General features: G+C 46.8%; 1 protein-coding gene and 1 long non-coding RNA gene across 9 annotated transcripts; one reads left to right on the plus strand and one right to left on the minus strand.

The window, feature by feature from the left end:
• Window positions 32–11,120, plus strand: LOC106505669. Its single transcript, XR_002337652.1, has 3 exons — window positions 32–191; window positions 924–1,145; window positions 10,943–11,120. It is a non-coding gene; the product is annotated as an uncharacterized LOC106505669 (long non-coding RNA).
• Window positions 8,058–16,023, minus strand: CIDEC (cell death inducing DFFA like effector c). 8 transcript variants are annotated; one of them, XR_002337456.1, is made up of 7 exons: window positions 15,868–16,023; window positions 14,341–14,418; window positions 13,304–13,457; window positions 10,955–11,113; window positions 10,684–10,871; window positions 8,261–8,739; window positions 8,058–8,222 (listed from the first exon to the last, which is right to left on the minus strand). XR_002337456.1 is itself a non-coding variant. In XM_005669744.3 (6 exons), exons 2-6 carry the CDS (start codon window positions 14,391–14,393, stop codon window positions 8,577–8,579), a joined length of 717 nt encoding a protein of 238 aa, XP_005669801.1. In that variant the 5' UTR covers window positions 14,394–14,418; window positions 15,868–16,023; the 3' UTR covers window positions 8,058–8,576.

The following is a 16,922-nucleotide window of genomic DNA, read 5'->3' on the forward strand; positions in this document are numbered from 1 at the left end:
CTCTGATTGGTCAGACTGATTGTCAATCGGAGTAGCGAGGGTCAGAGCGGCGACAAGAGGGAGCTTTGCCTTTGCTAGCAGAGGAAATGCCGAAATTCCTTTTTGTGCTTTGGGGGAAACGGTGGCACAGAGCAGAGGAGGATTTTACTCGAGGTCAGGGGTCCTGCCTTAGGACAAAGGCAGGACTAAAGGTAAAGGTTTTCTGATTACCCTTGTAATTCTTAAGAGTCGTCTTCTTTTTCCCACACCACAGCCACAGCAACACCAGATCCAAGCCGTGTCTGCAACCTACACCACAGCTCACGGCAATGTGGGATCCTTAACCCACTGAGCACAGCCAGGGATCAAACCTGCTTCCTCAGGATACTAGTCAGATTCATTTCTGCTGAGCCACTGGTGGGAACTCCCTTAGGAGTTTTCTGATTTAAAAAACAAAACCAAACAAAAAACCCAAACAAACAAAAATACCATTGTGCACGATCTTGCAAGGCAAATTGGAAAAAAAAACCCACATTCATTGGTCCAGTAACTTTGTTTTGAAGAACACAGCTAAGTGAATAATCCAAAAGGAAAAAAAGGCCAGAGGCTCAAAGAGGGTCACCACAGCATTATTTATTAAAGCGAAAACAGAACAAATAATCAAAGTGGAAACATAAATTGTCTTATGATTAGAACTGCCAGGGAAATAAATCTTATCATCACCAATTTCAACATTTTTTTTTTTTTTTTTGGTCTTTTTAGGGCTGCATCTGCGGCATATGGAGGATCCCAGACTAGGGGTCCAATAGGCACTGTAGCTGCTGGCCTACACCACAGCTCAGGGCAATGTCTCCTTAACCTACTGAGGGAGGCCAGGGATTGAACCTGCATCCTCATGGCAACTCCCGAATTTCAGCATTTTTTTAATGTTAACTTTGTGCTAGGCCTTGACATCTGTGAACCAGAAAGAGATTTTTAAGACTCAGCCCCACCCACAAGAAGTTCACCTTTAAAATAACAGCATCACAACCCACCTTGCGGAAACCCTGTGGAGATGCTGAGAGAGAGAGAGAGAAGAGTGAGGAGCCCATTGGAATTGAAGAAAGTACGGGAGTTGTGAGTGACGAGCTGTAAAGAAGTAATAGAAGATTCACCAGGAGGGAAAGGTATGGGGAGGAGGAGAGGGAGGGGGCAACCAGAGAAATAAGACATTAAATGCAATAAACCAAAGAGGAATTCCCGAGGTGGCACAACAGGATCCACACCCAGCACAGGGGGTTAAGGATCCTACATTGCCGAGGGTTCGGCTCAAATCTGATCCCTGGCCTCCCGGGAACTCCTTTTGCCACAGAGCAGCCAAAAATGGGGCGTGGGTGGGGGAGGCAAAGAATTGGGTTCCATCCGGTAGTTATAGCAATAGAAAAGTTATTTTCTATTACTTGTTTGCTAAGAGCACTGTAACTTTCAGTTCTTCTTTAGCAATAGTGAAAGACTACAAATCAAAATCCCTCAAGAGAGGAATGGCTAAGTCAGTTGTAGCACATACACATGCAGCCATTAACCGAAGACTGTATAGATCTACATGTGCAAATGTGAATCAATCTCCAGACTATACAAAATCAAAAAAACAAAGTGAAGGACAGTGTGACTAGAATATGTGTATTATGTGCCTGTTATTTATATATATTTATTATATTTACATACTTCTGCATTTCTGAAAGGGTGTACACAAATGAGATGGTGGTTGCTTCTGGAAAGGAATCAGAAGTGAGAACATGTATAATTATTTTTACCCTTTGGAACTTTTTTTTTTTTTAACCTCATTGATATATTATTTTCTTCACACAGATACATACACCCCAGTTTAAAAATCTAAGCCAGATATAAAAGTATGAGGAGTTCCTGCTGTGGTGCAACAGGATCAGCAGTGTCTCTGCAGTGCCAGGACGCAGGTTCGAACCCCCACCTGGCACAGTGGGTTAAAGGATCTGGCATTGCCCCAGCTGTGGTGTAAATCACAACTGCTGTTTGGACCTGACCCTTGCCCCAGGAACTCCATATTCGGAGCAGCCAAAAAGGAAAAGACTCTATGATTCATAAATTTTTTTTTATTTATTTATTTATTTATTTTATTTTTGTCTTTTGTCTTCTTGTTGTTGTTGTTGTTATTGTTGCTATTTCTTGGGCCGCTCCCTCGGCATATGGAGGTTCCCAGGCTAGGGGTCCAATTGGAGCTGTAGCCACCGGCCTACGCCAGAGCCACAGCAACGGGGGATCCGAGCCGCGTCTGCAACCTACACCACAGCTCACGGCAACGCCGGATCGTTAACCCACTGAGCAAGGGCAGGGACCGAACCCGCAACCTCATGGTTCTTAGTCGGATTCGTTAACCACTGCGCCACGACGGGAACTCCCCCATAAATTTTTTTTGAATAACAAAAATAAGTAGAAATGGAGTTCCCTTTGTGGCACAGTGTGTTAAGGATCCAGCATTATCGTTGCAGTGGTTTGGGTTACATCCCTGGCCCAGGGTGGCTATAGCTCTGATTTGACCCCTAGCCTAGGAACCTCCATTTGCCGCAGGCTGGAGGTGTGGCCCTAAAAATAAAAAAATAAAATTAAGTTTCTTCTTTCTTTTTGGCCATACCCACAGCTTGTGGAAGTTCCCACAACAGTGACTCAAGACACAGCAGTGAAAACACTGGATCTTTAACCAACTGAGCCACAGAGGAATTCTCTCTCTTTTTTTTTGGCTGCACCTTTGGCATGTGGAAGTTCCTGGGCCAGGGATTGAACCTGAACCACAGCAGTGACAACTGCTGAATCCTTAACCACCTGGCCACCAGAGAACTCTATAAAAAAGTTGTTTCTTGAGGTATAATTTACATACAATAAAATCTACCATTTTAAAACATATAGTTCAGTAAGTTTCAGCAAATTTATATAGTTATGTAACCACTATTTCCAGCACACCACAAAGCTCCTTTATGCCCCTTTCTAGTCAAGTCTCATTCCCCCACCCACTCCAGTCCTTGACAACCATTTAGTTAAATGTCATTTAACCAAAATCATAGTCTTTTTTTTTTTTTCCTTTTTAGGGCTGCGCCTGTGGCAAATGGAGGTTCCTAGGCTAGGGGTCAAATCATAGCTATAGCCACTGGCCTACGCCACAGCAACAGCAATGCCAGATCTGAGCCACATCTGCTACCTACACCATAGCTCATGGCAACACCAGATCCTTAACCCACTGAGCAAGGTCAGGGATGGAACCTGCATCTTCGTGGACCCTAGTCAGATGCATTTCCACTGAGCCACGATGGGAACTCCTAAAATCATAGTCTTTTAAAATTTTATTTCTCCCTTTTTTTGGCCACATTCATGGTATGTGGAAATTCCTGGGCCAGGGATGTAACCCAAACCAAGATGGTTTCATCTTGCTTTGGGTTCAGACATAACAGTGCTATGTTGTAAGGCCCCACAGTATTTTAGAACCCCTCTTCTGAAAGGTCTCTCGTACACTCATAATTTGCAGCTTGAGCAAAGATAGAAAGATTCAAGGCCAAGGGGCAGGACACAGCCTACCTTACCTACAGAAGACCTCTCCTCCACTAGTCAAGCTTGGCCCCATGAAGGGCCATTCCCCTACTTGGACTGGCCCCTGGCCCTGCTGAGGGTTGAGCTCTCTTGCTCTTTGGAAGTGTCCCTCCACACGCCTCAGCCTCATCAAAGGCTGCCCTCTCCTGTTCACTGCCCACAGCTGGTGCTACTCCATTCCTCTCCAAGCTCCTGGAAGAAAAGAAAACCTAATTTTCTCCCCAGCTGGGAGGGCTCAGTGCCAGGACATAGTGGTCAGCAACTCAGAGTCATGTGTGAAGCTCAGAATGTCCCGAGGACAAGTTGAAACAAATTCCAAGCTTCGGCCACCCCTCAGCCCAACTCAGTTTATGGCTAACTTCACAGGAGGAGCACGTAGGCCACGGCCTCAGCCAGGGTTGAGTGGGAACAGCTTCTGTGCTGATGTGAACTTCATGCGTTCATAGCAGAAGGCTCACCCCATGGACCCAGGAGGCACTGAGCCAGACCTCCAGCAGCAATTGCAAGAGAAGGAAAGCCCAGAATAGAAATGTTCTCTGCTAACTGGCAGCTCCTCCCACACAGGCTGCAGGGCATGGGTCAGCTGCCAGAAATAACCCTCTGATTTTGGTAACAGGCCTTAGTCTTAGTATTTAATAAACCCAAGTAAGATTTACATGTCAGAAATGATACTTTTTTTTGGGGGGGGGGTGTCCACACCTGGAGCATATGGAAGTTCCCAGGCTTGGGGTTGAATTGGAGCTGTAGCCAGCCTATACCACAGCCACAGCAGTGCCAAATCCAAGCCTCATCCCAACCTGTACCACAGCTGTGGCAGTGCCGGATCCTTAACCCACTGAGCAAGGCCAGGGATGGAACCCAAGTCCTCATGGATACTAGTCAGGTTTGTTACTGCTGAGCCACACGGGAATTCCAGAAATGACACATTTTTGAATCTGAGTGTCACTAAAAGCACAGTCACCTGCAAACCTAGCCTTTTGTACTTGTCTTGAGTTGCCTGATACTGAAAAATGCCAGCTCACACAGATGAGAAACTAATACTTTGTGGCTACATAACAGCTCATTTTGAAATCCTAAGAGGGGAGTTCCCATCGTGGCACAGTGGTTAACGAATCCGACTAGGAACCATGAGGTTTCGGGTTCGATCCCTGCCCTTGCTCAGTGGGTTAACGATCCAGCATTGCTATGAGCTGTGGTGTAGGTCGCAGACGCGGCTCGGATCCCGCGTTGCTGTGGCTCTGGCGTAGGCCGGTGGCTACAGCTCCGATTAGACCCCTAGCCTGGGAACCTCCACATGCCACAGGAGCCTCATGGATACTAGTCAGGTTTGTAGTATGGCCAAAAAAAAAAAAAAGAAATCCTGAGTTAAGAGTTCTGAACATGAGGAGTTCCCATTGTGGCACAGTGGTTAGCGAACCTGACTGGGAACCATGAGGTGTGGCTTCGATCCCTGGCCTTGCTCAATGGGTTAAGGATCTGGCATTGCCATGGACTGTGGTGTAGGTCAAAGACAGGGCTCTGATCCTATGTTGTAGTGGCTGTGGCGTAGGCTGGCCACACAGCTCCAGTTGGACCACTAGCCTGGGAACCTCCATAAACTGCAGGCATGGCCCAAGAAAAGACACACACACACACACACACACACACACACAAGAACAAAAGAGTTCTGAACGTGAAAGAAAACCTGTTTAGCAAGCTAGGGAAGGCATTGATGGAGAGTTGCATTATAGCTTGACTAGTACTTTCCCACCTAAACACTAGGAAGGTTGTAATAAAATGTGACACTGAGAAATTGGAAGAGTGCCTTAAACCCACCCTCACAATCAAGGCACTTCTTTCTTTCTTTCTTTCTTTTTTTTTTTTTGTCTTTTTGCTATTTCTTGGGCCGCTCCCGCGGCATATGGAGGTTCCCAGGCTAGGGGTCTAATCGGAGCTGTAGCCACCGGCCTATGCCAGAGCCACAGCAACGCGGGATCCGAGCCGAGTCTGCAGCCTACACCACAGCTCACGGCAACGCCGGATCGTCAACCCACTGAGCGAGGCCAGGGATTGAACCTGAGTCCTCATGGATACTGGTCAGGTTTGTTAACCAATGAGTCATGATGGAAACTCCTATATCATGTTTTTAGATTCCACATATAAATGATATCATGTGATATTTGTCTTTCTCTGGCTGACTTATTTCGCTTAGTCTGATTATCTCTGGGCCAATCCATGTTGCTGCATATGGCATTATTTCATTCTTTTTTATAATCAGGTAATGTGTGTGTGTGTGTGTGTGTGTGTGTGTATCACATCTTCTTTATCCATTCATCTGCTGATGGACACTTGGTTGCATCCATGTCTTGGCTATTGTAAATAGTGCTTCTGTGAACATAGGAGTGCATGTATCTTTTCAAATTAGGTTTTTCGTCTTTTCTAGATATGTACCCAGGAGTGGGATTGCTGGTTCATATGCTAACTTTATTTTTAGTTTTTTAATGAACCTCCATACTGTTCTCCATAGTGGCTGCACAATTTACATTCCCACCAGCAGTGTAGAAACTTTCCCTTTTCTCCAACCCTCTCCAGCATTTATTATTTGTAGACTTTGTGATGAGAGCCATTCTGACTGGTGTGAGATGATACCTTATTGTGGTTTGATTTGCATTTCTCTAAAAATTAGCAATGTTGAACATCTTTTCATGGGATTGTTGGCCATCTGTACATTGTCGATCTCCTTTGAAGAAATGTCTATTTAGGTCCTCTGCCTTATTATTTTTTTTTTCTTTTTATGGCCCCACTCATGGCATATGGAAGTTCCCAGGCCAGGGACTGAATTTGAGCCACAGCTGTAGCAACACCAGATCCTTTAACCTATTCTGCTGGGCCAGGGATCAAACCCACAACTCCATGGAGACCCAAGCCTCTGCATTTGGATTCTTTTTTTTTTTTCCGTCTTTTTGTCATTTCTTGGGCCGCTCCCAGGCATATGGAGGTTCCCAGGCTAGGGGTCTAATTGGAGCTGTAGCCACCAACCTACGCCAGAGCCACAGCAACACAAGATCTGAGCCGCGTCTGCAACCTACACCACAGCTCATGGCAACCCTGGATCCTCAACCCACTGAGCAAGGCCAGGGATTGAACCCGAAACCTCATGGTTCCTAGTCGGGTTTGTTAACCACCGAGCTACGACGGGAACTCCTGCATTCGGATTCTTAACTCATTGTGCCACAGCGGGAACTCCTTCCATCCATTTTCGTGATTTTTTTTTTTTTTTTTGTATTGAGTTGTATGAGCTGTTTGTATATTTTGGAAATTAAGCATTTGTCAGTTGCATTGTTTGCAAAGATTTTCTCCCATTCTAGATGTTGTGTTTTCATTTTTTTTTAATTTATTGAAATGTAGTTGACTTACAAGACATCTTAACCATTCTTTTTTTTTGTTGTTTTTTTGGGTTTTTTTTTGCTATTTCTTGGGCTGCTCCCGCAGCATATGGAGGTTCCCAGGCTAGGGGTCGAATTGGAGCTGTAGCCACCAGTCTACACCAGAGCCACAGCAACGTGAGATCCGAGCCGCGTCTGCGACCTACACCACAGCTCACAGCAACGCCAGATCGTTAACCCACTGAGCAAGAACAGGGACCGAACCCGCAACCTCATGGTTCCTAGTCGGATTCGTTAACCACTGCGCCACGACGGGAACTCCCTGTGTTTTCATTTTGTTTATGGTTTCCTTTGCTGTGCAAAAGCTTGTAAGTTTGATTAGGTCCCATTTGTTTATATTTGCTTTTATTTCTGTTACTCTAGGAGATGGATCCAAGAAAATATTGCTGCAATTTATGTCAAAGAGTGTTCTGCCTATGTTTTCCTCTAGGAGTTTTATAGTACCCCATCTTACATTTGGATCCTTAATTCATTTTAAGTTTACTTGTGTGTGGTGTTAGAGAATATTCTCATTTCCTTCTTTTACATGGAGCTGTCCGGTTTTACCAGCACCACTTATTGAAGAGACTCTTTTCTCTGTTGTATATTTTTGCTTCCTTTGTCAAAGGTTACTGTAGGTGTGGGGTTTTTTTTCTGGGCTCTGTATTCTATTCCATTGATCTATCTGTCTGTTTTTGTGCCAACACCATGCTATTTTGATTACTGTAGCTTTGTAGTATTGTCTGAAGTCTGGGAGGGTTATGCCTCCAGCTTTGTTCTTTTTCCTCAGGATTGCTTTGGCAATTCTGAGACTTTTATGTTTCCCAGTCAAAGCCCTTCTGATTTATTTTGGCAGTTGTCACTTACCATATTGATTACATGGTCTGCTCAAGTCTCAGATTAAGCAGACATTAGTTTCAGAATTAAACTGCATTTTTTGGTTGTTTTTTGGTAGCAAAGATGCTGTTTCGTATAACCCCACATTATGGAAAATGGTTTGACAATAGAGTTCTTTCTTCCGTTAGAGCTTAGCAACCGTCTAGATAGAACCCCATCTGGCAAAGAAGAGAAGCAAAGACGTATCAGCATAAGTAATTTATTATGAACTCTTTAATAGCATACCCTAGTGGATTGGCAATTCACTCAGGAGCCTTTGGGATGGGAGGCCAGGAGGTAGGCCGTGTAATGCAAGTGCAGCATGTGAAGGTGGGCTGCTGAGGGGCAGCCTTCATGCTGAGGGACAGCCTTCGTACTGAGGGGCAGCCTTTGTGCTGAGGGGCAGCCTTCGTACTGAGGGGCAGCCTTTGTGCTGAGGGGCAGCCTTCATACTGAGGGGCAGCCTTCATGCTGAGGGCTGGCTTGCTGGTGAACAATCTTGGTCTGCTATGCTACCTAGGCAGGAAGGAGACAGACCAGGCCAAGAACCCTCAGTTTTCCTTTGGCCAACCCAGCCCAGATTTCCAGCCCTTCCCCTTGCTTCCTCATTCATGGTCCTGTGGGGGTCAGGGGGTGTGGGATGGTGAGAAGCTCTCTAGCTGCCAGTCTTGTGGGTGCTACCAGCTGAGCATGGGATGCCAACTCTAGTCCTTGGCTATTCTTTCACTGCAGTATCTTCAGACAGGTCGGGATGAGGGATGGGTCTTTGCCCTTGGTGGGTTGTTCCCCCTCAGTGGTATCCAGGAGCCGCTGCAGGTAACAGGAGGTGCCAAGCAGCACGTGGCCTGAGGCTTGCATGCCAAAGATGGCCCAGCGAAGAACTTCTCTGGGTGGAATGAGAAGGCAAGAAGGTCAAAACACTTTGAAAACCCCATCCTGCACCCACTAAGTGTCTGCTCCCACATGTTCTCTTCTAGATTTTCTAAACTGTAGGGTGATGTGCAAACAGAACAGATGCTGCCTTCCCTAAGGGTCTGCCGTTACCTACCATCATGCCTTAATTGAGATGTCAGCAGCTTCCCTGTTCTCATGCAAAGCTCAAGCTCATTTAATAAGGCTTTTTATTTTTCTTTCTTCCTTTTTTTTTTTTTTTTTTTTTTTGTCTTTTTGCCATTTTTTGGGCTGCTCCCGCAGCATATGGAGGTTCCCAGGCTAAGGGCTGAATCGGAGCTGTAGCCGCCAGTCTACGCCAGAGCCACAGCAACGCAGGATCCGAGCTGCATCTTTGACCTACACCACAGCTCACTGCAATGCCGGATCCTTAACCCACTGAGCAAGGCCAGGGATCGAACCCGCAACCTCATGGTTCATAGTCAGATTCGTTAACCACTGAGCCACATTGGGAACTCCCAATAAGGCTTTTTATTTTTCTAATACTATTTTGTATTTTTGGGGTTTTGTTTGTTTGTTTGTTTGTTTTTTTGCCTTTTCTAGGGCCGCTCCCGTGGCATATGGGGGTTCCCAGGCTAGGGGTCTAATTGGAGCTGGAGCCGCCAGCCTACGCCAAAGCCACAGCAACGCGGGATCCAAGCCACGTCTGCGACCTACACCACAGCTCACAGCAGCACGGGATCCTTAACCCACTGAGCAAGGGCAGGGACCGAACCTGCAACCTCATGGTTCCTAGTCGGATTTGTTAACCACTGAGCCATGATGGGAACTCTTCTAATACTCTTTTGGACCAGCCAAGTTGATCTATATCACATGACCGTGCCCTTCACCACCTCTGTTCTAGACTCTGAGGCCTTTCCGAGTCATCCATGGTCTAGCTGATTTTCAGACATGATGATCTCCATGTCTGGTGCTGCAGTGTCCTGAGAACAGAGCTCCAGTCACCCAGGCCTGAGTTCTAATCCAGTTTCTTTAGCTTTGTGAACCTTGGCATACTGGTATAGTTCTGAGCTTCAGCATCGTCATCTGTAAAATGAGATTATACCATTTTGATCCTACACAGGGTTAGGAGGTTGAAATAACATAAATCCCTTAACACTGGGCCTGATATGTTGAAGAGCAGGGGAAACATGTGGTCAGTAATAGCTGCTTGAATGCTTGACAACTTTAACCAAATTCTTTCTTTTTTTTTTTTTTTGTCTTTTTGCCATTTCTTGGGTCGCTCCTGTGGCATATGGAGGTTCCCAGGCTAGGGGTCGAATCGGAGCTGTAGCTGCCGGCCTACGCCTGAGCCACAGCAACGCAGGATCCGAGCCGCATCTGCAACCTACACCACAGCTCACGGCAACGCCGGATTCTTAACCCACTGAGCAAGGCCAGGGGAATCAAACCCGCAACCTCATGGTTCCTAGTCGGATTCACTTCCGATGTGCCACAACAGGAATGCCATATCTCCTTCTTGATGGCTCTATATACATGGGTGGGATTTTGAACTGACCGTAACTTCTTGCTGGTTCTCTCATTGAGTTCAATAAAATTTTTGCTCACTTTTTCAAAGTTGATTTTAAGACTACTTAGGAAAACTTACTATTTTAGGTGAAAAATAATTAGTATAATTAGTTGCTATAGTGGGAGGTAATTAGGAAAGCTAAATGTATTCAGGTTCCACCATCAGGAGTATATGTACACCTTTGACACACACTCCTATAAACTGAAACACGAATTTTAGCCATAAAGTCCTAGAAGATGCTAACTGCCATGTTTTGTTAGCATCAACACCAGTCCCAGGTCCTGAGAAGGCTGAGGTGCACGTGAGAAGATAGGGCTGCTCTCATTGCTATGCCCAAACCCTGTCCCCACTTAACCCCAACTCACTTACTTCATGACACGTTTGGCCCCAAAGCAGCGCAGATCGTAGGAAAGGGAGTAGGCACCGTAGAGAGTCGCCTTCATGTTCAGGCAACCAATGAAGTCCTGTGGGTTCACCTTGTACAGGTTGAAGGTTACACGGGCCACATCGATCTTCTTGGCAGGCTTATGGGAGAGGGAGAGTTGGTACCTAGTGCCCTGTGTAAGACAAGCATATTGTTAGTATCCCTCAAGGATTTCTCTTAAGCTCCCAGTATTCTCTCCCACAGGTGGGATTTCACCTGCTGTGATGGGGGCTGCCATTTCTGCCCCTTATGAAGAACCATGAACACGGTGTCATCTGCCAGGGATTGGAAATACTCTTCTGTCTCTACAGTTGTGCCATCTTCCTCCAGCACCAGAAAGAAAGGCTTGTCTGCCAGCATCAGACTGTCCCGGACCTAGAGGATAAGGTAAGTGATACTTCTGCCATCACTTGTAGCCACAGAGCTGGTGTTGGGGAGACCTGCATGACACCACCCCAGCTGACAGAGAAAGAGCAAGTGGGCCAGGATTTATGGGATGGGACTGGAGCCCAGGGCTCTTCCTGTGGGATCACCATCCAAAGAACCTATATTGTGGTATCCCTTGATATCTGGCTTCATGGTTAATATTCTAGAATAGTGCTGTCCAATAAAAATATAATGGGAGTCACATATGTAATGTTTTATTGACATATAATTCACATGCCATGGAAGTCACACTTTTAAAGTATACAATCCAGTGTTTTTTAGTGTATGCACAAAGTTGTACAGCTACCACCCCTATCTAATTTTAAAATGTTTTAAACGCCATTTTTACCCCAAAGAGAAATCTAGTACCTTTTAGCAGTCACTTCTCATTTCCTAACTCTTGGAAATCTCCTCTGCTGTCTGTCTCTATGGATTTTCCTATTTTGGACATTTCATATACATGGAGTCATACAATATGAGGTCTTTTTAGACCAGCTTCTTTCACTTAGCAAGTTTTCAATGTGCACCTATGTTGTAGCATAATTAATTACTTTTTGTGGTTGAATAATATTCTATTGTATGTATGTGTGTATGTATATATACATGTACATCAAATTTTTGGAGGCCATGCCTGCAGAATGCAGGAGTTACCAAACCAGGGATTGCACCTGTGCCACAGCAGTGACGACATTGGATCTTTAACCTGCTAGGCCACCAGGGAACTCTTAATTATACCATGTTTTACAGTTAGTGGACATATGGGTGGGTTGTTTGTTTTTCTTTTCTTTTCTTTCTTTCTTTCTTTTTTTTTTTTTTTTGGCCATGCCCATGGCATGTGCAAGAACTGAGCCAGGGATCCAACCTGTGTCACAGCAGCAACCTGAGCTGCTGTGGTGACAATGATGAATCTTAACCCGCTGTACCATGAGACAACTTCTGGTTCTATTTTTTGAGTGTTATGAATAATGCTGTTATTCACATTCATCTACAAACTTTTGTGTGATGTATCTTTTCCATTTTCCTAGATACCTAGGAGTGGAATTGCTGAGTCATATATTAACACTGTGTTTAACTTTTTAGGGAATTACCAAACTCTTTCCTAAAGCAGTTACATGGTTTTTAGCCATTCTAAAATGAAAGTATGACGTGATTTTGATTTGCATTTCCCTAGTGACTAATGATGTTGGGCTTACAGATAAGCAGGGATCCTCCCTCCTGGAGCTGATAAACTGCAGGGGCAGTGAAGCACAGGACTAATACCAAGCAGGATTAGATAAGGACTAGATGAGATGCCCTGTAGGTGGGGCAGCGGGAAGAGTTACTCCCTGCCCAGTGGAGGGGGAGCATGGAAATGGGGAAGGGTGTCCTTCTTGCTCAGTGTTACTATCATCCACAAGAGCTCTGTGTCCTCCTCCAGAAGCTTACTTGATCACTTTCCTCAAAAGTCTTCTACGGCTATTAACAAAGCTTTGCGTGGAAGGCTAACTTAGGACAGATTGTAGGAAAACTGCCCCGGCTGAAGGGAAGGGCATTCTAAAATCTTGCTCATTTCCCTACTTCCAGGCACTTCTACAAGTTTAAGTACTCCTGTAAAAGAGAACCTAGGAGTTTCTGTCATGGTTCAGCAGTTAACAAACTCAACTAGCATCCATGAGGACGAGGGTTTGGTCCCTGGCCTCACTCAGTGGGTTAAGGATCCAGTGTTGCCGAGAGCTGTGATGGGCTCGGATCCCGCGTTGCTGTGGCTGTGGCATAGTCCAGTAGCTACAGCTCCAATTGGACCCCTAGCCTGGGAACCTCCATATGCTAAAGGTGCGGCCCTAAAAAGACCAAAAAAAAAAAAAGGGAACCTAAAGGCCCCCTCCAGTAAGAAAAATATGCTCCAGAAATACCACTGACCTATTGTGAGTATCAGACAGTAATGTACTGCCCTCCCCCTCCCCCAGACCCTTAGCACTCCAGGCTGGTACTATCAACCCACTGCAGCTGCCATCAGAAAGGAAATCTTTTCACTATCTAAGCCATGAACCCCATCCCTGCCAAACCCCCAGCTCCTGACCCAGACGCCAGAGGCAGCTGTGGGCCAGTTCTCAGCCAAGGTCCCCAAGGTGGACTGTGCTCTGGCAGGCCGGTGCCTACCTTGAGGAGGAGGTCCTCAAGCCCGCATGCCATGATGCCCTTCCGCACACTCCGGTCAGCGGTGCTTACTTTGCAGGGCCGGGTCCTGGGGGCCTCCAGGCTGGGCTCCGACAGCAGCTGCTGTGTCACCACCGAGGTGCTTACTGCTGCATACCTGGGAGTGGTTTAGAGCATCAGAATGAGCTGTCTGCTGCTGCCCAGCCCTCACCCCACAACAGGTAACTCACTCCCCCAGCTCTCTAGGCTGAGCACATCCTATTCCTCCTCCTCTTCTACCCACCAAGCCTGCTCTACATAGTCTTCCTCAAAAGCCTACTAGATGAGTGCATCTTAAACTTTAGCGGACATGTATAAGTCCCCTGGGGATCTTGTTAAAGTGCAGATTCTTACTGAGTAGGTCTGGGAGATTGTATATATCTAATGAAGCCCCATCACTCCTGGATCTCAGACCATGACAAGTAGAGTGTGAAAGAGGACCACCTGCATTGGCCCAATTACTGCTTTCCTCTCTTGGCCTCATCCTTCTCACCATAACGTGAGATGAAGTGGCAAAGCTGAGCTCAATATAAGACAGTTCTGAACTCAGATACACAGTGTAGAACCAAAGGAATGGAAGGGACCTAGGTTTTGGAGTCAGGCAGATCCAAGTGCAAATCCTGGCTCCTCTACCCATTTAAGTAATTGAGAGCACCCCTCCCCCACCTCAGCCTCAGTTTCCCCTTCTATTAGCTTGGCATGATAATTCTTGCTTCCCAAAGTTGTGGCGAGGTTTAAATGAGATCATTCAAGAAAGAAAGCACCAAGCAGTATCTGCCTCTTTCTACTCCATTTGTGGTATGGGGGCTTGGTGAGAAGGGGTAGCAGCATTTATAACCCCCGGGGTTGTGGGAAGGGCATAATCTCAGGTCCCACTCCAGACCTCCAGAATCAGCATCTGAATTCGAACCAGGTGACTTATGTGCCCACTGAAGTTTGAGAAGTTCTGTCCCCCAGCTCACGGGTAACTCCCCTTCCCTTCTACCCTTGGTGCTGCTCACCTGGAGAGGGACCTGGGGTAGAGAAGGCTGAGAGACTTCATGGCGTATTCCATCCTCGTCAGCTGGACAGCGTTGGGCCTGGAAAGGAAGTAGAAGTGGCTCACTAAGGTGGGATGGGAGGGTCTTGTGTTTTGACATAGTACAACCCCACCCCCATCCAGCAAGCCTCCGCTCTGGTCTCTCTCCCAACTCACACACCCTTCCCCTAGCCCTTCTCCTGTCCAGCCCCATGCTTGCTGTTGTCACCACTCTGGGGACCCTCAGCGTCTGGTCTTCCCTTCCCAGCACCACTCACTCCATGTTTCTCTGTCCCTGGCTCTGGTCACACTGATTAGGGATCCCAGGTAGGAACTGAAGAGGCCCTGCATGGTTAGTTCCTGTCCCCAGGGCAGAGTCCACTTTATGCTGGCAGGAGGCGAGTCACACCACCTCACACAGCTGAGAACCTTCCCTCACCTGTCGTCCAGAGACCTTCCAGGCCAGGCAGCCCAGTCTAAGCCTGCTCTCTCCAGTGGGCCTTGAGCAGTCTGAACCCCTCCCACTACCCAAAGGGACTTTGTGCCATGATGGACCCTTCTCTATCGGTTCTCTCCTATACCGGAGCTGCTCACCCATGTGGCTTTCAAGCACCTGAAGTGTGGCTAAGCACAACTGAGGAGCTGGATTTTTAATTTTTTCTTTTCTTCTCTTTTCTTGTCTTTTTAGGGCCACACCTGCAGCATATGGAGGTTCCCAGGCTAGGAGGTGAATTGGAGCTACTACCACTGTTGCCCTACACCACAGGCATAGCAACTTGGGTTCCAAGCCGAGTCTTCCACCTACACCACAGCTCACAACAAGGCCAGATCCTTAACCTGCTGAGCGAGGCTAGGGATCAAACCTGCGTCCTCATGGATGCTAGTCAGATTTGTTTCTGTTGAGCCACGTCTGGAACTCCTGGGTTTTTAATTTTATTGTTAACTTTACTTAACCACTGTGGCTCACGGCAACTGGCAACCATGCTGGACAGCACAGCTCTAGCTTATAGTCCTGAGCTGACCTGTTACCTCTTGAGCATGCACTATCCAGCTCCAAGCCCTTGTGCAAGCAGCTCCCTCCACCTGCAGTGCCTTCCTCTGGCCCAGAGCTAAACGTTTGCAGTTCAGAAAGCCTTCTGAGCTGGAGCACAGAATTCCCCCTTCATCTTGCTGTTCCTCCTTCCTAGTCACGTGTGCCTTGCTGTCTGCTTCTGCGATAGCCCCCTTCCTCTCCGGGTTTCTTGCCCTGAGGTGCTCTCTTTCCCAGCCCCGGCACAGACAGAGCCTGGCACAGAGCAGGGGCTCCAGGCGTGCATGGAACCCAGCCCTTTCCCCAGTCTTTCCTTCTGACAATGCGGCCTCCCCAGTCCAGCCCATCTTGCTTCAGCCTCACTCCTCATTCTGGAGAGCAAAACTCCTCCAAGCACCACCTTACCTTTTCTTCAGGAATCCAAACAAACAAACCAAACCGCTAAACAAAAAAAATGTAACCAGAATAAAAACTCCTTACCTCCACTCTCAGCCTCCCAGATTTTCAACACTTCCCGGCTCAGCCCAGCCCTCCTTCCACTTTATTTCCAGAGTTGCCCCTCCCGTGGCCCTCAGCCCCAGCTGGAAGGAGCACAGGCAGTAAGTGTGCAGCTCTTGCCCTTGGGATTTCAAGCCAGCCTGACTTCCAGAAGAAGCCAGACAGGAAGGGTGGAGGCATGTTTTGAAACCTTTGGGGCAGGGTATGTCCCAGGACATGGTATTGAGCACAGAGGGCACAAGAAATAGGCAGATGTGGGCTGTGGTCTCAGCTCTACCTGTGTTAGCTGTTTGAGTGTAGGCAAGTTGCCTTCACCTCCCTGAGCCCCAGTTTCTTTCACCTGTACAACAGGGATAATGGTTTCTGTCTTAAAGGATTGAGATAAGCATTTATAATAATAAAAGCAAAGGGCTTTGGAACAGAGACACTTGTAGAAACAAATATTGGTTTTATTGATAATATAATTTTTTTGGTCTTTTTAGGGCCGCACCTGCATCATTTGGAAATTCCCAGGCTAGGGGTCAAATTGGAGCTGTAGCTGCTGGCCTGCGTCACAGTCACAGCCACAGCAACACCAGATGCAAGTGGTGTCTGTGACCTACACCACAGCTCATGGCAATGCTGGATCCTTAACCCACTGAGCGAGGCCAGGGATTGGACCTTCGTCCTCATGGATCCTAGTTGGGTTCTTTACCACTGAGCCATGATGGGAACGCCTGATAATGTAAATTTTAACAATAGCATAGAATTTAATCATAATAATTGGACTAGCTGAAATGTATAGTGGTTAAGAGTGTAAGATCTGGAAGTTCCCTTGGGGAGTAGTGGGTTAACGATCCATCATTACTGCAGCTGTGGCGTAGGCCGCAGCTGTGGTGTGGGTTTTATCCCTGATCCAGGACCTTCCACACGCTGTGAGTGCAGCAAAAAAAGAGTGTAAGATCTATGAGCCATCAATTTGGCGTGTACATAATATTTTGGGTTATATATGTCTCCAAGGGAAATTAAAGTCTATGTCTACACAAAATTTATACACA

This window comes from Sus scrofa, chromosome 13 (assembly GCF_000003025.6).
Source record: "Sus scrofa isolate TJ Tabasco breed Duroc chromosome 13, Sscrofa11.1, whole genome shotgun sequence".
In the NCBI taxonomy this organism is placed as follows: domain Eukaryota; kingdom Metazoa; phylum Chordata; class Mammalia; order Artiodactyla; family Suidae; genus Sus; species Sus scrofa.